The 24,583-nt window shown below is 51.1% G+C and overlaps 1 protein-coding gene across 1 annotated transcript in view; it reads right to left on the bottom strand.

Annotated features, from left to right (window-relative positions):
• Positions 1-853: 853 nt before the first annotated feature.
• slc5a12 (solute carrier family 5 member 12) overlaps positions 854-24,583 on the bottom strand; it is an 81,080-nt gene continuing 57,350 nt past the window's right edge. Inside the window, exons 10-15 of the mRNA XM_038808320.1 lie at positions 20,495-20,562; positions 16,704-16,790; positions 16,426-16,613; positions 16,241-16,344; positions 8,663-8,793; positions 854-1,172 (exon numbers count right to left, since the gene is read on the bottom strand). Of these exons, the coding sequence (XP_038664248.1) occupies positions 945-1,172; positions 8,663-8,793; positions 16,241-16,344; positions 16,426-16,613; positions 16,704-16,790; positions 20,495-20,562 (806 nt within the window). The 3' untranslated portion in view covers positions 854-944. The remainder of the gene's footprint in view (positions 1,173-8,662; positions 8,794-16,240; positions 16,345-16,425; positions 16,614-16,703; positions 16,791-20,494; positions 20,563-24,583) is intronic.

The raw sequence follows: 24,583 nt of genomic DNA, 5'->3' as shown, positions 1-24,583 counted from the left end.
AAATTTGAGAAGTTGGTGGAAAAGTCAGCTCAAAGTCCTTTCCTCATTTTTCTCAGAGCTGCTTAAATGTTAATTGAAAGGTTGTTTATTTTCCCTGAGTGTTAATGGGGTTAATTCTGAGTTAAAGCAAAGTTTCTTTCCATATAAAAGATTCCTCGTTGTCAGTGGAATCCCTCCTAGGGCAATATCCTTGTCCCCACAGTTCACAAATTGAAAAGATTGTTGGAGTCTTGTCCAGTTCCTAATATAAATTGAGGTTCTGGTCTGGGTATTGTAACACAAGTTTATTATCTGCAAACAGTTACATGAAATCAATAGCATGCAGTTGCCCTCCCGAAAGAGTTCATCAAACTCTCCAAGATAAAAACTCATTATCCCGTTCATGAAAAGTGGAACGTAACATACTGATATTCCTGTTGTTCTGAAAGTACTCTTATTGAAGAGTTAATTAATGGCGAGAGCTCTCAGCACTCAATCCTTCCCGTCACCCACCCTGCTGTCCACTGTTGAATTGGGGGACCTTTTGCAGGTGTCCGATGAAGTGCACAGCTCCGAATAGCTAGGTAATAGCTTTCTCCCCCATTCGGCTCGTTAACCATTTGCAAACGTGTGGGCCGAATTCTCCGCCCGTTCGCTGGTGGCAGGATTCTCTGGGCCCACTGGCAGAGCACCCTCGCCCCAGGGGTTTCCCTGCGGCATGGGGTGGCTTCAATGGGAAATCCCATTGACAGCAGCGGGAGCAGAGAATCCCGCCGCCAGTGAAAGGCGCGTCTCCAGCCGACGAGGGACACGAGGCTGGGAGGCCGGAGAATCCGCCTGTGATTTTTTAAAAAAAACTGATATATGAGTCAAATGATTGTTTCGTCCGCTCCTTTAATAATAGTTCACTTTTGTTAATTTCAGATTCACAGTTCTTCAACATCCATCTCAAATATCTTGCGCAACTACAGGTCTGTATCTTTAACAGCATCAACATTAGCAGAAATTTCTGTATCTTCAACAGAATCAGCATTAGGAACAGCAATTTCTTCATCTGGAGCAGCATCACCAATACTATCAGGCTGCTGTGCTTCGACATAAACAGTTGAAATTCTCAATCCTTCCGGACTGGGCTCTTCTGTTGGTGTTTTCATTATCAACTCATCACCTTGTTTTTGCTTTTCCTTGTCAGTCTGTAATGAAATTGTCAGAAATTATCACTGAAGAAAATCTGATGTATGTGTAAAACAACACATAACACTTTAAAAAAATTGTATCAGCAAAGGAAGACCATGCTGAGACATTGTCGGCTTTGTTAAGAAGTGATTCATAGGTTATTATCATGACATTCCTTTTCTCTCACCCTTTTTACTCAAGAATATTTTGGCTGTCAAATCTTAGGTTATCCTCACGGTCAAGTCATACCATCAAGATGTCCACCCTAGTTTTGAGGTCCAGGCAAGCTTTCAGAAACATGCCGAAAGTAATGTTGCTTTTATTTCCATATTGTGGTCAAATTTAAAGGGACAACCACCAAGCAAAAACTCGACAATCAAAAATAAGCTTAATTTAAAATGATTGCATTTATACAGGGTAATTATGATTAGCAAATAGATGCTGGGCTGGATTCTTTGGGTGGGATTCTTTCAGCCCAGGGCCGGGCCGGGGAATCCTCGCGACCGGCGCAAATTGCGCCATGTTGCCCCACGATTCTCCATTGGCGCCGGTTGGGGGCTGCTCTACACGGCTGGCCTGCCGATTCTTGGCCCGGGTGGCCGTTGTAAAAACGCTGAGTCCCGCCGGCACCGTTCACACCTGCTCTCAGCCGGCGGGAACTCGGCGTGGAAGGGTCGGAGGGGTGGCCTGTGGGTGGGGATGGGGGGTTCCGACCACAGAGGAGTGGGGGGGGGGGGGCCTCCGATGTGGCCTGGCCCACAATTGGCGGGCCGGCCTCTCTGTCTGGCGGCCTTTCTTCCGCTCTAGCCCCTGTAGTCCTGCGCGATGTTGTCTTGGGACCGGCGCATTGAAGGAAGCCACTAGGCATGCACCCGTTGGTGCCGGTGCAACTGCGCATGCGCGGACCCCGTGGCACCCAGTTCGCAGTGGGATCAGCAGCTGGAGCAGCGTGAACCGCTCCAGTGCCGTGCTGACCCCCTATAGGGGCCAGAACTGCCGATACTGAGGCCGAGTTGATGCGTCGGGAAGCGGGATGGCATTTCTGATGGCGTCAACACTTAGCCTCAGGATCACAGAATCCTGCCCTTTGTGTTGAAAAATTGACGCAACACCTGCACCGACTCAGATACTTTAAATGGGCTCGCACCGTCGCCACGTGGGATGCAATCAATTCCATGAAAAATGGTGCCGGATTAATCGGGTCCGTGATTGGTGCACGAGGCTCACAAATTGCAGCCACACTTGATTGGTCCATCACCCAACACACACCATCCCAGCCAACAAGGTGGCTGGAAGGAGAGCAGCGTCACGGTTCAGGGACGCTAAGCTGGACACCCTCCCGGAATCCATGGAGGAGAGAAAGATGACTCTATACCTCGGCCTGTGAGAAAGGGTGCCACGTGCTGCCATGCCTTGGTACAGGTGGGTGAGGTGGTCAGAGCCATGGGCAACATCGCCCGGACTGACATGCAGCGGCGCAAGAAATTCAACAACTTCCTCAGGGTGAGTTGGCTGCGCTGGCTCCTTGCACTAATCACCCCCCCCCCCCCCCCCCCCCAGACACCTCTAACCTGGCCCCTCCACCCGGGGGACGGCCGAACCCCCATCCTTCCCCACTTGCCTGCACCCATGCCATCCACTATGGCTGGGAGTCCTGGCCACCGCAGCTACCATCCACCCAACCCCTGGGCTGCATCGTACCGTCTGACAGTGTTGTTGCATGTGTCCCGTCCCCCCCCCACCCCCCCTCTCCCAGAAGAAGGTCGCGCACAACTGCCGGAAGCAGAAGACTGGAGGGGGACAAGCAGAACTGCGGCCCCTCACCAGCCCCGAGCAGAGGGCCCTGAAGGTGGCCGGTGGCCCGGAAGAAAGGGATGTAGCTGGGGAGAAGTGTGATCACGGGCGAGCAAGTGAGACCCTGCTGAGCAGCGATTGCCCATGACACGCGTGTCGATGTCCCCTTCGCCCCATACTCCACTCAAGCCCCCCACCACGCCCCCCAACCTGCTGTCTAATCATACATGTCATCTTGTGTCTTGCAGGACATGCCGGAGATGGGACCGGCCTATCTGGAATTGTTTCCCCCCGCCCCAGCCAGTGCCAGAGCCGGTGCCCGACAGACAGCTGAGCACTGATGGGGAGAGCAGCCTAAACACCAGCCCTCCACCCGAGACTCAGGACACCCCTGATCGGAGGATGACACTGACTTTCCGTCACAGCTGTCTCCTGCACCCTCTGTCATCCCAGAGGTTATCACCTCGGTTAGGCACATGAGTGAAGAGGCTATTGGGACACTATCTGATGGGCACCACACATCTCATCCAGTACACCAGGTGGAGGTAGGAACAGCCGAGGGACTCGATGGTCGGAGGGCAGTCCGGCCCCAGGAACCAGCCGCCACCCAAATGGGTCCCGGGCTCCTGGAACATCCAGTGCCTACCACAGTGGAGATGCAGTCAGAGAGCCAGAGACAAAAAGAGGGGATGACGGCGATCATCCAGCACCTGCAGGTGGAGGTGTCCATCCGCGTGCAGGAGCAGGGTGTGGTGCCGGCCATGCGTGCCACCCAGGTTGACATCGCACGGGTGGTGTCTGCGGTTGAGGCATTGGGGACGATGGTTTCGACTCTGGATCAGTGTGTTCAAGTCTGGGGCATTTTGTACAGGCGGTGGCCGAGGTCCAGGACAGGGCTCGACTCTCACAGGCAGCCATGTACCGTACCCACCAGGACATCGCAGCGGCGCTCCTCAGCATGGCCCAGCAGGCCATGGCTGGGAACATCGACGGCATTGCCCAGTCACTGGCCAGTGTTGCGCAGACACTGGGCGGGGTGCCCAGTCATTGACTGATGTGACACAGACCCAGAGGTGCTAGCACAGTCGCAGAGTGATGTGGTGCAATCCCAGACGGAGATGGTCCACTCCCTGTGCTCCATGGCCGCTAGCGTGCAGACCCTGGTCGGGACCAGAGCGGGCCTCCAGGACTGGCAGAGCCAGGTGGCGGGGGAGCCTCAGAGGAGGGCTCCACCCGCACCCCCATCCCATGGAGTAGCTCGGGGTCCATCGGACACCCCGAGGATGGAGGATGTGCTGGGGCCTGTACCGTTGACTCCCGCAGGGGAGGTGCCGGAACACCGCAGCACCTCGGACTCCCCTCTCCAGTCCCTGGTGCATCTGGTAGGCAGTGGGCAGAACAGGGTGGCACCATGCCACCCGGGACACCCGAGCAGCTGCCGGGTCCATCCAGGCCGGGTCGCCCCAGGAGACGCGCGCCACCGGGGACCCTTGTCGCAGGGCAGGAATCCCAGCAGGCTGCCTCCACTCCTGCTGCACCATCTGGGAAAGATCTAAGCGTAGCTTTAGGGCACGTAAGGCCAGAAAGTTAGACACCAGAAAGGTTAGCACGGGTGCAGGGCACAGTTCGGTTATCGGGGCTGGCTCACAATAAACACATGTTCACATCGTTCAACCCTGCCTCAGCGCTCAACCTGATGGGTACGAGGGTGGGTTGGTCATTTCAAGTGGAAAGTGACGCGTCGGACTTTGCTCTGGCCGCCTGCTCAACCAGGTGGGCAGGCCCGTGGCTTTCTTCTCCCGTCTCCTCCATGCCTCCGAAATTCGACACTCCTCTGTCGAAAAGGAGGCCCAGGCCATCGTCGAAGCTGTGAGACACTGGAGGCATTACCTGGCCGGCAGACGATTCACTCTCCTCACTGACCAACGGTCGGTTGCCTTCATGTTCAATAACGCATAGCGGGGCAAGATTACGAACAACAAGATTCTGAGGGGGAGGATCTAGCTCTCACCTACAATTACGATATTTTGTATCGTCCTGGGAAGCTCAATCAGCCCCAGATGCCCTCTCCCGCGGTACATGTGCCAGCGCACAAGTAGACCTATTCCGGGCCCTCCACAACTACCTCTGTCACCGGGGGTCACCCGCTTTTTCCATTTCATCAAGGCTCGCAACCTGCCTTACTCCATCGAGGAGGTCCGTGACCAGGGACTGCCAAGTCTGCGCGAGTGCAAACCATACTTCTATCGGCAAGACAGAGCACACCTGGTAAAGGCCTCCCGCCCCTTTTGAGTGCCTCAGCATTGACTTCAAAGGGCCTCTTCCCTCCACTGACCGTAACGTGTACTTCCTCAACATCGTTGATGAGTACTCCAGATTCCCCTTCGCCATCCCCTGCTCTGACATGACCTCTGGACCCGTCATCAAGGCTTTGCAAAGCTTTTTCACCCTGTTCAGGTTCCCCGCCTATATACACAGCAATCGGGGTTCCTCCTTTATGAGCGACGAGTTGCGTCAGTTCCTGCTCAGCAAAGGCATCGCCTCCAGCAGGACGACCAGCTACAACCACCGGGGAAATGGACAGGTGGAGAGGGAGAACGCGACGGTCTGGAAGACCGTACTTGTGGCCCTACGGTCGAAGAATTACCCAGTCTCCCGCTGGCAGGAGGTCCTCCCCGATGCGCTCCACTCCATCCGGTCGCTCCTATGTACAGCTACTAACGTGACCCCTGCCTTCCCCAGGAAATCCACCTCCGAGGTCTCGCTCCCGTCCTGGCTGACAGTCCCAGAGCCCGTCCTTCTCCGGCAGCATGCGAGGAGCCATAAAACCGACCCCCTTGTCGAGAAGGTCCAGCTGCTCCATGCAAACCCCCAATACACCTACGTGGCACACCAGGAAGGGCGGCAGGACACAGTCTCCCTTCGGGATTTGGCTCCTGCAGGCTCCCCAGAGACCATCACCACCACCACCATCCCCCACTCTACATCGTCTTCCACCACCACTGCCCACCTCCCTCGCGAATTGACACCCGCAGGCCCACCAGCGACAAATACCACTACTTCTGCCCCGACACCACCCCATCCTTCGCCGACTCAACATCTGGGTGAAGAAGCTGATGACAACACGCTCCCGGACGCGCAGGCCTCGACGCCGGCGCCAACACCACAGCCGGGACTGAGGCGATCACGGCAGAAGGTCAAGGCCCCCGACAGACTGGACCTTTAAGACCACTCCACCCCCGCCGGACTTTTTTTGAACAGGAGGTGAATGTGGTAAACCACGTGATTGTATTGTCTGGACTGTACTGTATCAGACATGCCTGGGCTTGTCCAGGTTGGCTCCGCCTGTGGCTCCTCCCCTCAGGGCTTCTGTATAAGAGCGGCAAGTCTCCACCTCCAGCCCCAGTTCGGGTCCACAGGCTGGAGGCTTGCTGCTTAGTGTATCAAAGCCTCAGTTAACTTTATCAACTCGTCATGTATTATTGATGGTGTATCATGCATGCCATTTCTTAATGTTCTCTGTTGGTTATTCTTTTTGTCTACTATGTACGTACTGTGCACGTTCCCTCTGTGGTAGTATGACTAGAGGTACTACGGTACCTGGGAATGTGAGCTGCCATTGGTGGAGAAGGCTCATTGCTCATTGGCCCAAGTGTTTGCTTTTTCATTGGTCGAGACGTAAGGTAGCTCCGCCCAATGAGGCGGGGTATAAGAACCCGTGGTCCCAGCAGCCATCCTTCTTTCTGAACTCGAGCTGCTGGGGAAACATCTTGTATTAAAGCCTTAAATTCGGACTACTCCTTTGTTTCAGTAGTTATTGATCGTGCATCACCCTCGCCGCAGAAAAATACTTTTCACTGTACTTCGGTACATGTGACAATAAATCAAATCAATCAATCAAGTATTGCTCTGAATGGGCATATAGGGACTCCGTGATGGCGCGGATTCACCTGTGTGCTGAGGCCCTTGAAATCCAGGATATGTCTCCACTCAGCGACTGGAAGGACCACGTTGCGTAAAAGTTCAGTGCGACTGTCACCTTGATGGTCACCGGGAGCGGGTGTCCATACCATAGCCCCGCGGTGCCACGTACACCATCATCTGGCAGATGTGTCGCACTGTCTCTCTGCTCATCCGGAGTCTCCGACCGCATGATCTGTCTGGCAGGTCCTCGAATGACATGCAATGCCAGTACACATGCGGTGCCTCCTTGGAACTTCCTTCTCCTCCTTGTCCTATTGGGTGGCTGGTCCTCCAATCTGTGAGGCCATCACATACCCCTCTGTAGCCCATTCCTCTGCAGCCTGGTCCTCTGCTGGTGGCTCTGCTGCTGCTCGCTCTGCTGCTGCAACTTCCCCTCCTCTCCGAGCGGCACCAGCTCATGCAGCCGGAGGGCAACCCGCCGATCTGTGATCATCACCAGGGCAGCTACCATTGCTGGTTGAACTCCAAACTCCATTGTCTGCAGGGGGTGAAAGGTCTAACATGCTAGGGTGACACATACTCCCATGCCCAACCAGGTTCCATGGGCTACACAGTGGCCCTGGTTGGCAGTGCGAGCTCCGACCCCACATGTCCCTCCCCACCCCCATGCCCCGGTGTCCGGTCCGTAGTTGCCCCCGATTCTGGTGCCCATCCCTGATGTCAGGGGTACCGTTAGCTGGCACTGCCCTCATTGGGGGCTGGCATGGGTATGGTCCTGGGTGGTCTCCCGGTGAGTGGCGGCCGGTTGAGTGGGGTTTTTGGGCCTGGGGTGGGGTGGGTGGAGGCGCGCTATGCCGGAGGGTGTGGTGGTGGGAGCACCCATATGATCGGTGTCATTGTGTACAACCAGGGGCCGAGGTGGATAGTCAGTGGGTGTGCAGCAAGATGGCTGCCGTAATGGCGGGCACCGCCCCAGTCTTGTGGGGGGCACCACCGGCTGTTTGGCCTATACTCACCTCCCCTTCCCCGGCCCTGGCAGGAGCCCCCTACCATACCCAGCACGACCGGTGTAGGGCCGGCAGCCCCCAGTTACTCCACTCCATTTCCTCCCTCCTCTCTCTCGCTCAGCGGCCATGACACCAGGTTCACGAATGTTGAAACCACAAGTGAATGACGCCGTCGGGAACTCAGCCCATCGGAGGCGGTGAATCTCGGAGGCCCCGGAGAATAGGGTATCCGGCCCGCTAATGATATTTCCTACTGTACTTAAAACGCTGCATGGCGAACAACGCAGTTACGATATTTCCGGGGTGCCGGAGCATCCTGATTTGGCATCAAACCGGTGCCTACTCTGATTTTGGCGTCGGGGGCTATTCTTCGCCCAATCAGTGTCGGCAAGCGAAGAATCCTGCCCGGTGTATTTTATCTCAAGGTAATTATTTCTTTAACAAATTTTTGACTCGGTAAAAGAGCTTGAATTTACAATTCTTCAATAATATAAGTTTTTGAATGACATTACTATTTTATTATCAGTTCAAGCAATGCCAATTAAACATCACCAATGGAGAACATGTGAATGCTCTGAGTTGCATTAAGGAAGAAACTGACACCCTCCTGGACCTTGATTTGTACAAAGCCCCTTGACAATTCCTGAGCATTAGGTTGAAATTGCTTTGACTCACGGGTAAAGGATATATTCAAAACGATGTCATTATGTACAGTGGTGAAAAGCATAATTTACCCGTCATATAAATGTGCACTGTAAAGGATATTTAGAAGAAAGTCCAACCTCTGTGCTGGGTCTCCCTCTGTGAAGCATTCCATACCAACGGGTCTTTTTGAACTGCTCCAACCAAATGCAAATCAGACTGCAGACTGGCCTGATTAATGAAGGCTTTACTTCATGTCTGTATTTTGGCCCTGGTAATAGAGACAGCAATTCAATAGAACACCTCAAGACTATTTTGCACCTGTCAGAAATGCAGTTAGATCGTCATCATGCTACCTGCTGTAGACCTCCCTGACCCATCAAGCATGCAGCTCACGATGTCCTCTCTTTGTCATCTGCTCCTGCAAGGCCATGCTGTGTTCTTTCATTGCACCTTGCTATTCACATTATAATTTCCAAAGCATTTTCAAGAAGTATTTATTCGACAGAATAAGACACCAATGCCGATGCAAAGTTTCAGGCCTTCCAGGAGTAAACCTAAACTAGCTCAAATCACATTTTTTTTCTGTTCCCGTCAATACTTATTTTCCCTGATGTTCAATGTTTGCAGCAGACAGTAAGATCAGCTCCGTGGGAAACACTAGAATTGTTAACAGCCAGATATATTGCTTTTTAGAATATTTTACAGCATTGCACAGAAAACAGCGATGGTAATATATCATAAAAGCAACATTGCAGTCCAGTCAGTTTGGAACAATTTGTGGCTTGTGAAAGGGACAAGCCTGATGAAAACACATGTTTTACGTTATCCTAGAAGTGGGTCCAACATTAAAATAAAAAAAAAATACTGCAGATACTACAAAAACTCAGCAGGTCTGGCAGCATCTGTGGCAAGAGAAACAGAGGGCGCGATTTAATGGACTCAAGTTAAAAAGTCTGGTTTTGGACATGATTGGCGGGGAGTTTTGCGACAGCCATATTGGCGAGATCACGGCCCGTATCCAATGGCACTTCGATCCAAAAATGAGCTCCCACGAGATTCCCATCATTACTGGTTCCCTCACCATCTGATTCGCCCGACTCGCGCCTCAGCATGAACCATCAATTGAACGCGAGACGAGTTTCTGTACAAAAGTAAGGCTTTAATAAGCTAGATGTTAGCCCTGCGGTCGACTACAGTAAATGGACGACCGCCGGGCGTACTGGGTATTTATACCTCACCCTGGAGGCGGGGTTAACTCAGCCTCTCGACCAATCGGGGAGCCGTCACATGACTGGTCTCAACCAATCGGTTGAGAGGCACATGATCGACCAGGGCCAATGGTAAACCGGTGTTCTGCACCAATGGCAGGCAGCTACGTTAATCATACCACCACAGAGCTCCCACGAGATTCCCATCATTACTGGCTCCCTCACCATCTGATTCGCCCGACTCGCGCCTCAGCTTCTACTCTCAATCTACACACAAGCATAGCAGCGTGCATACCTGCTCTTCACTTAGGGAATGCCAACCTTCTTGATGGCCTCTCGATGCTGTGGATGAGAAACAGGCCACCCTGTTTCCCCGAGGGGGTCGGAGAACCAGCAGCAGGGTCAGCGATGCCGCCTGGGAGGCAGTGGTAGCAGCGGGCAGTATGACACGGAGGAATTCCATCCAATGTTGTTAGAAGACCAACGAACTCCAATGAGCTGCAAGGGTAAGTTGTCACCTCTCTGCTGGCATCAGTTCCGTCTGCCAGCCCTTAAAGTCCCAAATTCCCCCTTCATCTCACAATCGACTGGCTGAAACACCGTACCCACCCCATATCCGATCTTTGTGCTTGTTCCTCAGAACCCCCTGGCACCCAACCCCTTCATGTCCAGGTGGGGTGCCCACACATGCTACCTGCTGTAGACCTCCCTGACCCATCAAGCATGTAGCTCACGATGTCCCCTCTTTGTCCCTGCAGAAGATAGCCCAAAACAAGCAGGAAAGGGCCAAGACGGGCGGAGGAATTCCAGAGATTCAAGTTCTCGCCCACTATGAGGAACAGGTCATGGAAATTGCAGAGTTGCCCAAGGAGACAGCAGTCACTTGACAGTGAGGTTGGCCTGCAAAAGAGAGGTGAGGATCCACTGCCTCTTCACCCAGATGGCCTGTCTCAAGTGAGTTGTTCACGTCAGAAAAAATGACCCTTCCCTCTCACTGATCACATGTCCATTGTCTCGCAGGATCTCCACCTGATGACGCCGGATTCGGAGTCGCACTTCTGCTGCCATTCAAGGGAACTCCTCGGGGGAAGAGTTCCAAGGAGACGACCAAAAAGGCCACCTTCCACCAGCGCAGAGGTGGGCCAAATTCGTGGACAAGCCTCTGGGGTACAATCTCGTGAGTGCCATATTGTTGTTGATGCACATCAAGTGGAGGCAGAAACACCTAGGGGAAACAGCAGTCGTTGGTCTGCTGGATCCCAGGACACAGCTGGCTCCAAGCCAGATGCTGAGCCGATGGACAAGATAATCCCAGAGCTCATGCAGCTGATAGGACACAGCTGTAAGATTCAGGAGGGGCTGTCAAGTACATTCCAGTGTCTACAAGGCTGATTGGAGGAGTCCCAAAGGCTGCAGGCACAGGAGATGGTGCTGACAATGCATGGTACCGAGGCCAACACTGCTCGGGTGGCGATCGTAGTGGAAAGCCTGCAGCACGAGGTCCGAATCTTGAGGGGCGGTGTGCAAGACATGGTTCAGTCTGTGATGACCACGTCTGAGGGTCTTGTAACCATGTTCCAGTCACTGAGGGACATGTTCCAGATACAGATGGACATTGCTGAGGCACTGCAGAGCATGGGCCAGTCACTGAGGAGCACCGCTGACGGCATAAGTACCATGGTGCAGACAATGGGGAGCCTCCAGGACTTGCTGTGCTAGATGACTCAGAAGTCTGGAGCTCACTCCAGTTGCCCCTCAAAAGCCCCCGATACAGACTCCGTTCAGAGGATGGGTGGGAGCACGCTGTCAGCAGAAAGACAGGAGCCAGACATTGGCATAGACTGAGCAGCACGAGAGCTTTCTTCTTCACAGTGAGTTATCATCACCCTCCTTGCCTTGTATATTGACCCGCTGACAGTGCCGACACAGGCCCACCAACTTTGGAGTGATGTAACACGGACCCTTGGAGATGGTAACAAGGTGTCGGTGAGAGGGCGGTGTGATTGGAGTGGGGGGCGGGGGGGGGGGGGGGGGGGGGGGGGGGGCTGGGGTTGCAGGAAATGGGGTGGAGACGGGAATGAGGGTAGGGAGGGAAATGGGGGAGGGACGAAAATGGGGGGAAGGGCGATTGGGGGAGGAAGGGAAATGGGCAGCGCGGTTGAGCTGACGGACACCTCTGCTGGTGACGGAGGGCCTTTGCCGCCTTTTAAGGACTCTTACCGCCGCTTGAACTCCATTGTTCAGATCCTCCTCAGACTCGTCATCCATCCCCGCGTGGTCCGCCTCATCATCCTCCTCAGATTACTCCATTTTCAGTAGTCTGATGAACTGCTCAATGGCAGCATGGGTGGCAACGTGAGCCCCACTATAAATGAAAATCGCTTATTGTCACGAGTAGGCTTCAAATGAAGTTACTGTGAAAAGCCCTTAGTCGCCACATTCCGGCGCCTGTTCGGGGAGACTGTTACGGGAATCAAACCGTGCTGCTGGCCTGCTTTCAAAGCCAGCGATTTAGCCCTGTGCTAAACAGCCAATAACGGGTCCCCACCTCGCTTTCATTGCATTGGAGTCATCAGCCATGAGCTCAGCTGGTACTTAGAGGCAAGGGTAGAAATAGCTGGGGCCTTAACAGATATCTTCATATCCTCTGATCACAGGCGAGGTTCCAGAAGACTGAAGAATAGCCAATGATATTGCCTTGGTTAAGAAAGGAAGCAGGGATAATCCAGCAAATTATAGGCCGGTGAGCCTGACATCAGTGGGGGGGAAGCTTTTGGGAAAGATACTGGGGGACATTTGGAGAAAAATGGGCTAGTCAGTGACAGGCAGCATGGTTTTGTACGGGGAAGGTCATTTCTCACTAACTTGATTGAGTTTTTTGAAGAGGTGACAAAGAAAATTGATGCGTGAAGGGCTCTGGATGTAGTTTATATGGACTTCAGTAAGGCGCTTGACAAGGTCCCACATAGAAGACTGGTACAAAAACTAAAATCACATGGGATTCGGCGTGGATGGATACAGAACTGACTTGGTTATAGAAGACAGAAAGTAGCGGTGGAAGGGTGTTTTCAGAATGGAGATCTGTAGCTAGTGATGTTCCGCAGGGATCACTGCTGGGATCACTGTTGTTTGTAGTATAAATGATTCGGAGGAAAATGTGGATGGTCTGATTAGTAAGTTTGCAGATGACACCAAGATTAGCGGACTTACTGATAGTGCCGAGGATTGTCAGAGTATACAACAGGATATAGATAGATTGGCGACTTGGGCACAGAAATGGCAGATGGAGTATTATCCGGACAAATGCGAGGTGATGTATTTTGGAGGATCAAGTCTTGGTATGAATTTTACTGCAAATGGCAGAACCCTTTGGAATATTAACATACAGAGAGATCTAGGCGTGCAGGTTCACAGTTCCTTAAAAGTGGCAACACAGGTGCCCAAGGTGATTAGGAAGGCATATGACATGCTTGCATTCATCAGTAGGGGCACTGAGTACAGGAGTTGGGAAATCATGATGCAGCTGTATAAAACCTTGGTTAGGCCACATTTGGAGTATTCCGTGCAGCTCTGGTCAAATATTATGAGAGGCAGAGACAGAGTGGATAGTCAGAGGCTTTTTCCAAGGGTGGAAGTGTCAATTACAGGGGGGCACAGGTTCAAGATGAGAGCAGGAATGTTTCAGGGAAATGTGCAGGGTAGGTTTTTCATACAGAGAGTGGTGGGTGTCTAGAACGCGCTGCCAGAGGATGTGGTGGAAGCAGGCACATTAGCAACATTTAAGAGGCATCTGGGTGGATGCATGAATAGGGAGGAAATAGAGGGATATGGACCGAGAAAGGGCAGAAGGTTTTGTTTTTAGTTAGGGCATCATAATCAGCACAGGTTTGGAGGGCCAAAGGGCCTGTTCCTGTGCTGTACTTTTCTTTGTTTGCATTGCTTGTGTTGCACAAGCCAACCCGTCATCCTGGGGCAGTCCACGAAGATACTGGGGATCTCAGAGTGCCCCAGGATGTAGCTGCATGCACACTCCCAGGGTAGCGGGCACACAAGTGCATGATTCTGACGTGATCGCAAATGATCTGAACATGCAGGAAGTGGCACTCGTTCCTGTTAATACAGCGCACTCCCTGATGCCCTGGTGTTTGCAGGATGACATGCATGCCATCATTGCCCCGTAGAGCTGAGGCATCCCGGCAATTGCAGCAAGCCTTGCAGCCTGGACATTTTGGTGGACCTGGTCCATGTCAAAAGTGATACAGTCTGATGCTCGGGCATACATATTATCCATCACCTTCAAGATGCACCTGTAAGCGGAAGATTGGTATATACGACACAGGTCCCTACTCGAGCCCTAGAATTACCCAGTGGCATAGAGGTTGAGGGCTGCGGTGACCATCATGGGCACTGGGAGCAGGTGTCCTCCTCCTCCTCCACGGGGTTCCATGTCAGTGAGGACATGACAGAGGTGCCGCACTGTCTCCCTGCGGAGGCGCAGGCTTCTGCAGCATAGTGTCCGTCAGCTCACTGCATGACCAATGATGCCTGTACACCTTGGGCCATCGCTGGCCTCCCCTTCTGGCTCCCTCCTCAGCCTAATGGGCAGCCGGATCCTCAGGATGTGTGGCGGCCCCATGCACGTGGGGTACTGCCTCCAGATTACAAGACTCCACAAAGATCACCCACAGTGCTCTGGAACAATCCGGAGGTATGAAAGTTTTGTGTCATTTTGACCTTTAGAGCAAAGGGCATTTGGTGTCCACCCACACAATGAGAGGCCATCTCCAGGCTAATCATCTGGCAGATGGCTGCCACTGCCTCCTTTGAAAGATGCAGTCTTCTGCGATATGGACCTCTGTCATGTCTGGGTTAATTGCTGCCTGTATACCCTGGTAGCTGCATAGTAGCATGTTCTGCGGGGGTGCTCTCCTTGTGCTCCCTGTTGGCCTTGATGATCTTGTGCCTGCACCTCTGGCCAAAGGGTACACCTGCCACCTCCAGATCTCCTTTCTCCTTGTTCCCAGTCCTCCTCAGAGGAGTAGCTGCTGCCTGCCGAGTATATAATACCCCTTTGCACGTTTGCAAATAAGGCTCACCAGTGTGCAAATGTTGACAGAGGGACCCAAATCTCCGTTGCCAGAGGACAACAATGTCCTGTAAGTCTGTAAGAGTTCTTCCTGTTTATTTTCTTCTTTCCCACTTTTTTTTTGTTATTTTGGTCTGTGGACCCATATTCGGAAAGTGCCTTTAAGCAGAGGACTTGAGCTGAAGCAGCCTGCTTTTCAGGACATTGTATTCCTAGGTTTTGTATTTTGAAGAGGAGAGACAGACTCATGGGTGCTGAGTGAATCTTGGGAATCAGCTTTTGGAGGAGGTTGGTTAGATTGGTTGGCTGGCAACTTGTGGGTTGGCCAGGAACAGCGTTCTGCCTGGCAGCGTCAGTTCAGTGATTGGCTCCTGTGTGAAGCTTTTTGAGAGGGCTGTGCAGAAGTGTTTAGACCTTGGAAGCAAAAGGGACAGTCTCTCTTGCGTTGCTGAAATAAAGAACTGCCTTTTCGTTCTAAAACCAGAGTGCTGTGAAATTGAAACAATCCTGAATCTACAGAGAAAGTAGACAACCTTACTAGAGAAAATGAACTCAAGCCAAGAAGGAAGAACTACCGAAACAAAAACCTTAACTCCAGAAAAACATTAACTGGAAGCTATGCTTGTGCATAAAACTGGAAGTCATTCTACTGCATCAAACATCCTTTATCCCTTTAATTTTATTAATACTTTCTTTAGCTTTCGATCACCCTTTCCCCTGTGTTGTTTGTCTGTGTGTGTATAGTGAGGGTATTTTGAAAGGGGAGTTGGGAAAGGGACAGTAGATGGTCAGTTACAATTTTTGTCAGTTTAATTATAATACTGTACATAATAAAAGGTTATTTGTGTGTTAAAGTTACAAATCTGGTGGCTGCAGTTTATTGGGCTCAGTCAAGTACCTTGGGTATTTTAAATAACATTTAATTTCACTTGTGTTGTGACTCCAGGTCAAGTTGGACTGGAATTGACTGCGCACTAGCCCAAGGTGACGTGACAAGCCCGCAACCCAACACAGAAAAGCACTCTCCAAAACACTACCTAATTTCACTCCCAGAACCTCCTAACTACTCAGCCGTCATTGGCTCTCGGTCCCTTTTATCCAGCCCTTGATTGAAAAAAGCTGCTTGGGGAGAAAGTCGCAGCCAAGGCTGGTATTGAACCCGGGTCCCTGGCGTTGTGAGGCAGCAGTGCTAACCGCTGTGCAGCCCCGGAGTGCAGTTAATAATGCACTAGTATTCCCGCTGATGACCATTTGCAATGTGATCTTACAATTGGGTGAGGAAGAATTGTTCCATATCATTGCAAACCTTGGTCTAAAAATTCAAAAATATATTTAAAAGGATTAGATGTAAAAATGTGAAAAATGGAAAGAGCTGGAGAACTCTTTACAAAGACTAATTGAAGAAAAATGCTACAACAGACCTGATAATAAGCTTATTATAAGTCCAGCTCCCACCGACCCCAGGAATCCAAAAGCACTGTAGTAGAGGTACGATATAGAATACCAGTTATCTGCCAACGGTGGCCTGCCAATGAAAAGGAGCAGCACCATCACTGTCAATTTACATAATTTTGTCTCAATTTGAACAAAAATAGCATAATCATACCTGTACATCTCTTTTTGGGCTTTGGTTAGCAACGGACTGAATATACGATTCGATGTGTTCAGTGGAATGCAACCGCTGGTACTTAAAGATAAGGGTCGCCTCTTTGACACTGGTGCAGGGTAAATAAACCCACCAATTGCGGGCCAGAACGCTAAGATCATTCCAGTTACCAAGCCTCCAATAGCACCCTGCACGAGTCAGATGTTTAATGCATTTGTGCTCAAAGCAGTGAGAAACAAAAGTACAATGGTAAGGATAGGGACAAACTATATACTTACAAACCAGTTTGCGCAAGGAAATAAAATGCCCAAGGAAAACAACCCAAGCATAGGCCCCCCACACATGCCGTGAATACTGAGTGCTACCTGTGAATTAGAAATGAACAGTTAATACAGGAAAAAGCTTGAGACTCCACTTACTCGCTTCAGTATTGATGTATAATCACAGGAAACAAAAAATAGCATATTGTGGCAATGCTGGAATAAGAGACGGTAAGGAATGCACACAGCACATCAGTCAGCGGTTACAGAGAGAAATTATGGGCTTTAATTATGGGAAATTACGTGGGTTTCCTCCGGGTGCTCCGGTCTTCTCCCACAAGTCCCGAAAGACGCGCTTGTTGGGTGAATTGGACATTCTGTATTTTCCCTCTGTGTACCCGAACAGGTGCCGGAGTGTAGGTACTGGGGCTTTTCACAGTAACTCCAATGTAGTGTTAATGTAAGCCTACTTGTGACAATAATAAAGATTGTTATTATTATGTATCCTAAGCACAGAGGAAAGCTGATTAGGAAATGACCAACAAATCAGCACTGCTTCAGGGAAATACACAAAGTCAGTTGATGCAAAGTTTCTCCTTAATCTGGCACTGAAAGAGGCATGAAAGGACATTGAGGAAGCTAAAGGATATGGGTCCGCCAATACCAAAAAGGAGAGGAAGAAAATAGCATGGTTAGGTTCTGATAAAATAAGACTCAATCTTAAATGTTATCTCACGTTCTGGACACGACAAACCCAGTCCATCTCACTACCGGAGATGGAAAGAAAATGGTAAGGGCTAAAAATTTATCAGAACCCATTATCAGGCACAAGGTTGGGGTTTTTGATTTGATATTACATAGAATTTACAGTGCAGAAGGCCATTCGGCCCATCGAGTCTGCACCGGCTCTTGGAAAGAGCACCCTACCCAAGGTCAACACCTCCATCTTATCGCCATAACCCAGTAACTCCACCCAACACTAAGGGCAATTTTGGACACTAAGGGCAATTTAGCATGGCCAATCCACCTAACCTGCACATCTTTGGAGTATGGGAGGAAACCGGAGCACCTGGAGGAAACCCACGCACACACGGGGAGGATGTGCAGACTCCACACAGACAGTGACCCAAGCCGGAATCGAACCTGGGACCCTGGAGCTGTGAAGCAATTGTGCTATCCACAAGGCTACCGTGCTGCCCTATTATTATTTGATTTATTATTCTCATCTATTAGTACACAGTGAAAAGTATTGTTTCTTGCAAGCTATGCAGACAACGCATACCGTACATAGGGAAGGAAGGAGAGACTACAGAATGTAATGTTAAAGTCATAGCTAGGGTGTAGAGAAAAGATCAACTTAATACGAGGTAGGTCCATTCAAAAGTTTGATGGCAGTCGGAAAGAAGCTGTTCTTGAGTCGGTTCGGACATGACCTCAAACTTTTATATCAAGGTGGAAGAGAGTATGTCCGGGGTGCGTGGGGTCCTTAATTATGCTGGCTGCCTTTCCGAGGCAGCGGGAATTGTCATCCAGTATTGCCCAGTCCCATTTTCGGAAGAGATCTGATTACAGATGCTGTGAGGAACCTGAAACCTTGTTGGTTTATTTTCATAAAATGGAGAACTCCCTGAAAAGGGCCAACAAGCTCTTGGAGGTGGGCAGCACGGTAGCCTTGTGGATAGCACAATCGCTTCACAGCTCCAGGGTCCCAGGTTCGATTCCGGCTTGGGTCACTGTCTGTGTGGAGTCTGCACATCCTCCCCGTGTGTGCGTGGGTTTCCTCCGGGTGCTCCGGTTTCCTCCCACAGTCCAAAGATGTGCGGGTTAGGTGGATTGGCCATGATAAATTGCCCTTAGTATCCAAAATTGCCCTTAGTGTTGGGTGGGGTTACTGGGTAATGGGGATAGGGTGGAGGTGTTGACCTTGGATAGGGGGTAGGGTGCTCTTTCCAAGAGCCGGTGCAGACTCGATGGGCCGAATGGCCTCCTTCTGCACTGTAAATTCTATGTAAAAAAAAACTTGCACTTGACATGTTGTACAATTTCATTAAGAGCAAAATATCACAGAGCATGGTAGAAAATACACAAGCCTATTATGCTGAAATATATGCCGTTGTTGTGATTAAAATTGGGCAGCACGGTAGCACAATGGTTAGCACAGTTGCTTCACAGCTCCAGGGTCCCAGATTCGATTTTCGGCTTGGGTCACTGTCTGTGCGGAGTCTGCACGTTCTCCCCGTGTCTGCATGGATTTCCTCCGGGTGCTACGGTTTCCTCCCACAGACCACAGATGTGCAGGTTAGGTGGATTCACTAAGCTAAAATTGCCCCAGAGGTCCAAAAAAGGTTAGGTGGGGTGACGGGGATGGGGTGGAGGTATGGGCTTAGGTAGGGTGCTCTTTCCAAGGGCTGGTGCAGACTTGAAATTCTATGATTCCAAGAGCCATAGGAGGGATTGTTTCAGTGTAAGACCACCTGTCAACAGATAAATATCAAATCCTTAGAGAACGTGGTTCGGGTTTATCTTCAAGTTAGCTTTGCTGTACTTGCCTTAATTATTAGTCTGAAGGTAGCATGCAGCGAAAACTTGGTTTTATGCTGCTGGCTGGCTGCGTACTTGGCTGAAGGCCCCACAGTGCGCAAGGCTAACCTGCATCATTTAAATTTGAGTTGTTATAATGGAAAATAAAGCTGTTGTCAGTACTATAATTGTAGCAAATGGAACAGCATTGCAAAGCGATGACTCCCAGGTCCATAGGTGATAAGCTGGAGGTCCTAGGACTGAGGGATGCCCTATTTCCACAGGGGTGCTGGCACTGCAAGGAGGCCATCAAGAAAAACTTTCCAAAGGGATTTAGACTATTATCTGAAATTGAAGAATATGCAGCGTTATGGGGTGAAGACAGAAGAATGGCACCAAGTTAATTGCTTATTCAGAGAGCTAGTGCACACATGATGGGAAAATGGCTTCTTTCTGTAATGTAACAATTCTGTGATTGTGATAAGGAAACCCCTTCATCCCAGGAACCAGCAGTGAACCTTATCTGAATTGCCTCCAGTATAAATAATGAGTAAGGAGACCAAAATTGTATGGAGTGGTATAGGTATGATCACACCAACGTCATGCAACAAGGGGGTAGCAAAGTAGAAGCAATGAGGGACAGGAAGAGGGGGCAGGCACACAGGCCTTTCCTGAGTTCTGTGGAGAAAATGCTGCCTCATATCACAAGTCTGACAGCAACAGAGACCATTGCACCTGATATATCAAAGATCATTGAGGATTATGTTCCTGCTGCATGTCCCTTTAAAATTGCACTTCACCCTCATCCTGTTACTCGCATGAAGCTGCATGGCCTTCCAACACCCATGAGCACTATCATCTAGGACAAGAGCAGGCTTCAAACAATCCAGCATTACTTAACGACAACCAGGAGCCCTGTGTTGGAGAAGGAAAATGCAGGTGAAATATGTCAGAAATCGGCAGTTTTACAGGATGGGTACTTTCTGCTGTGCTGTGTCAACCTTAAATAAAGTTTGAGAACCTATACACACGCTGGTTTACTCGTAACTTGGGCCATTTTTATTGGCACTACTTGTTTTACCATCTACCTCATATAGCGAGCAATCTGCATCTGTGCCAATGCATCTGATATAAGTTACGAGACTTGCATCTTAAAACACCCATATTCATTTGGGGCAGAATATAAAATAGGTTAAAAAGCTGGCAATCTGTCAGTTTAGAATCACCAGCAGGGAAGTATAATAGCACTTTAGAAGGCAGACAATCCTTACACACTGCACTGGACTTACCTGTATGATGGTTCCCATGAGGGATGGCAGAACTGCCATCGCAGTACAAATTACACCAAACATCACGCCTGTATGACAATATAAATAATAGATATTAGAAGGTTCTTTTAAGTTTCATAAAGGTTAATGCTAAGAATTTAGTCATAACCACAAGATTACTGGTCGCAATGCCCTGAAAAACACATTTCGGTCTGAGAAGTTAGTTGTAACATCTTTATCACCAGTGGAAGCTTGGAATACCTTCCTTTGCTGAAAAAGAGAATAACTGAAGACACAGTTCAGTGTATAAAACTGGCACTAGTGGTTCGGCCGGCCAGAATGCACTTCGACTTGATTGAAATGCAGAGAATGGAAAGTTGGCTGGCTATGTAACCAGAGGCTGCTTTGATACAGTCAATTTTATATGGAAAATTTTACAGACCAGATAAAGGTAATTCTGACCTGTGTCAGCTCCCTCGCATATACAATTTCTTCCATTTTCCTGCACATTCCCCATTCCTTTTATGCGCGCTCCTTTTATTCATGTCTAATATAATGAGGACTGTGTATTCAACTTCCGCCACTGCGTCAAATGGGTCATTCCATCTTCTAAAGTCACTGCGCAAAATAACAATTCCCATATCTCTTGTTTACTATTTGGCGCTGATCCCATCCACATTTGTGTAAATCCAATATTCACTTAACACATGGCAGACAGGGTCTCGAAGCAAAGAACAGAGGATACAAAGGGCAGCCAACTCTGCAGCACCGGGTGGATTCACCATCCTGCGACCTCTGAATCGGGAGGAGAATTGAGGTTGGCGCCGAACCGATCGTCATGCTCCGGGGCCCTGCTGGTGGTGACAAAGTGCTCCTTCACACCCTCCTCCCCCGATGGCATATACAAAAATGGCATTTGCATGCATTAGCATATCATGGGGCTGTTTAGCACACTGGGCTAAATCGCTAGCTTTGAAATCAGACCAATGCAGGCCAGCAGCACGGTTCGATTCCCGTAACAGCCTCCCTGAACAGGCGCTGGAATGTGGCAACTAGGGGCTTTTCACTGTAACTTCATTGAAGCCTACTCGTGACAATAAGTGATTTTCATTTCATTATTGGGTTTGGCCCAGTATCCTCGGGACCTCCGTGGTGCTTCACCCCGCCAGGCGGTTAACTACAGGGTGACCAGGAGATGGGTCGTGGCGTTCGGGTGTCACCCCAGAACCAGGTTAGGCACAGGCCACCACTGTCGAAGTTTGCAAGACAGTCATCTGGCTGAGCACTCCACTGAGTGCCCATTGTACATGTGCAGAGCACCACCAGCTGGCCGTATGAGTGCCGCCCCTCACCCCCACCCCACTCCTCCAGATCAGCCCCCTCGGAACCCTCCAACCCCAGCCAACCCATCAACAAGGATGGGCTTGGTCCAGAGCAGTCAGTGGCTCATCAGGTGCTGGCAATCCACAGTGTACCCATCCCAGGCGCTGCCCCACTGCAAGGGGAGCAGGGGAAGAGCAGAGCATATCCCGAACAGCGGATGCATGCACCGTGGCCTTTGGCACTCTCCCGAGCACATTGTCCCTCTCAGTGCAGGCTCTCCACCAGTGGCACTATCAACTAGTCCACAGGCTGCCACCAAGCCCTGACTGCTCACTGCGCCCCTGCTCCCATCCATCCTTGTGATACCTCTGCTGGCGGGGTTTTCACACGGCCCACTCAAGCAGGAGACCCACAGTAGCCTCACAGGAGGGTCAAGGACAGGGGTGGCATAGCGTATTGCTAGCATGGGAAGCAGCAGCCACTAATACCCCTGCTAACAGGGTTAGAGCCTCCCCCGGTGCCTGGCCCCTGCAGATAATGAGTTGCAGATTTCAGCCAGGAATAGCTGCCATCTGCCTGGCTGCAGCGGCCCTTGTGGATGCACTAAAGCTACACAAACAGGAGCATCTCGGGGAGGATCCTGCAGAACATGAGCCTGCCCAGGAGGAGCAGGGGCCAGCTGGTGAGGCTGGGGACCAGGCCGTCCAACAGCCCGAGGGGGAGGTGGGATGGTGGCACCGCATCAAGCCTTATGTATATCGGCTTGTAATTTGAGGGCCTGCTGGACTGAGTGTGTCACCGAATACTCTGGCTGAGCAGGGAGACTGTGCAACATCTCTGCGCACCTGGAACCGCGTGGGTATGGAGGAGGACACCCGCAACGGGTGGCTGTCAGGATAGTGATAGGTGGGACACATGCACCCACTACGGGCACCGGAACATGAAGGGGTGCCCTTCATAAAGTGGAAAAGCTTCCACTTCATGAACGTGCAGTTGGTATATGACTACTGTCTGCATATCATGCACATCTATCGCTGATACCCGGGCAGCGTGCACAACGCATTCATCCTGGAGCACTTGATTGTACCCGACACCTTCGAGGTGCTCCCTCAGATGGGAGGTTAGCTCTTGGGCGAAAGGGGTAATCCGCTGTGGTTGTGGTTAATGACACCTGTCCGGAGGCCCCAGACCAAAGTGGAGAACTGCAGCAACCAGGAACGCAATCAAGCGTTGCATCAGCATCCTCAAGATGCACTTCAGGTGCCTGGACCGCTTTGGTGGGGCCCGAGCGGGGCTCCACATGTGCTGGCCTTCTGCCTTCTCCACAACATCACGCTGGAGAGGAGTGACATGCTGGAGGACGAGTCTGCACGTTCTCCCTGTGTCTGCGTTGGTTTCCTACGGGTACTCCGGTTTCATCCCACAGTCCAAAGATGCGCAGGTTAGATGGATTTTGCCGTGCTAAATTGTCCTTAGTGTCCAAAAAAAAGGTTAAGTGGGGTTACTGGGTTCCAGGGATAGGGTAGAGGCATGGGTTTGAGTAGAGTTCTCTTTCCAAGGACAGGTGCAAACTCGATGGGCCGAAGGACCTCCTTCAGCACCGTAAATTCCATGTTCTAAACTTGGCCGGAATTGAACCCGGGTCCCTGGCGCTAAGGCAGCAGTGTTCATCACATAGCTGCCCTGTCCTATGCATTGGCCACAACACTCAGAGTCCAGGCCTTCGACATCTTGATCCATGACCGTAACCCTCAGTCAAGGCTTCCCACCTCAAGATGCCACCTGCTTGGTGTTGTTCTGGGTAGCACACATTGTCAGCACTGCCTCCTGCTCCTGCAGATGGTTGGACTCCTTCAACTACACCTGCAGGCCTGTAGTGTCTGGCCCTGCGCCTGCATCTCCAACATTGATGGACCGCCTTTCCAGACGCCTGAGAACCGTCTGGATGGCAGCTAGTCCCCGAGGTCAGGGCACCCTCTGACTGTCAACCCCCTCGGGAGTTCCGACCTTCTCCTTACGTTCCCCAACATGTATGTTGTTCATACCAGAGAGTGTCCCAGGAGCCCCTTCACTTTAATGACCCACTGAAGTGTCTCTAGAATGGTGGAGGGAGTCGGTGACAGCAGTCACGAGAAGTCAGTGTCGTTCCCGGACTGATGGTCTGGGGTGTTGCAGGGTTGCGACTGGGACTGAGATACGCCAGATGGTCCCACCTCGCCGCCAGGTGACCCTGCAAGATAAAAGGCAATACGCATGGTTAGATCGCTGGTAGGCGTGGTATAGCGGTGAGGGAAGACTAACGTGCCATAGGGACATTGCAATTCATTGGGGGCTCACTTGGTTCTCCCATGCCGACCTCTGCCTCAGAGACTACCTGCCCTCCCAGCCTACTGACCAGGTCCATCATGCTTTGCTCCGTGGCAGTGAGAAGCCACAGGTCCGGCGGGCCTCCTCAAGTCTTCTCCCGCTCCTTACGGTTGTGGGCCATCTTCGTCTGGGGGGTTGGGGAATTACACTACACAATGTGAGACACTCTGACGCGGGCAGGACAGGGAGTCTGCAGCTAGTGGCCTGTGTGTGTGCAATGCAACCGGCCATGTTGAGCGGTTTAGGTATTGGAATGTGGTGCAGGGTGGGATGCATGCGGCCTCCGGCACCTGGGGTTCAGGGCATTCATGGCCTCTGCCAACTCTGCCCAGGCCCGGTTGACATAGAAACATAGAAGATACGATGAGGAGGCCGTTCGCCCCTTCAAGCCTGCTCCGACATTAGTCACGATCATGGCTG

The sequence above is a fragment of the Scyliorhinus canicula genome, chromosome 9 (assembly GCF_902713615.1).
Source record: "Scyliorhinus canicula chromosome 9, sScyCan1.1, whole genome shotgun sequence".
In the NCBI taxonomy this organism is placed as follows: domain Eukaryota; kingdom Metazoa; phylum Chordata; class Chondrichthyes; order Carcharhiniformes; family Scyliorhinidae; genus Scyliorhinus; species Scyliorhinus canicula.
The sequence above is the reverse complement of the archived record's forward strand: the minus strand, read 5'-3'. Positions and strand labels throughout refer to the sequence as shown.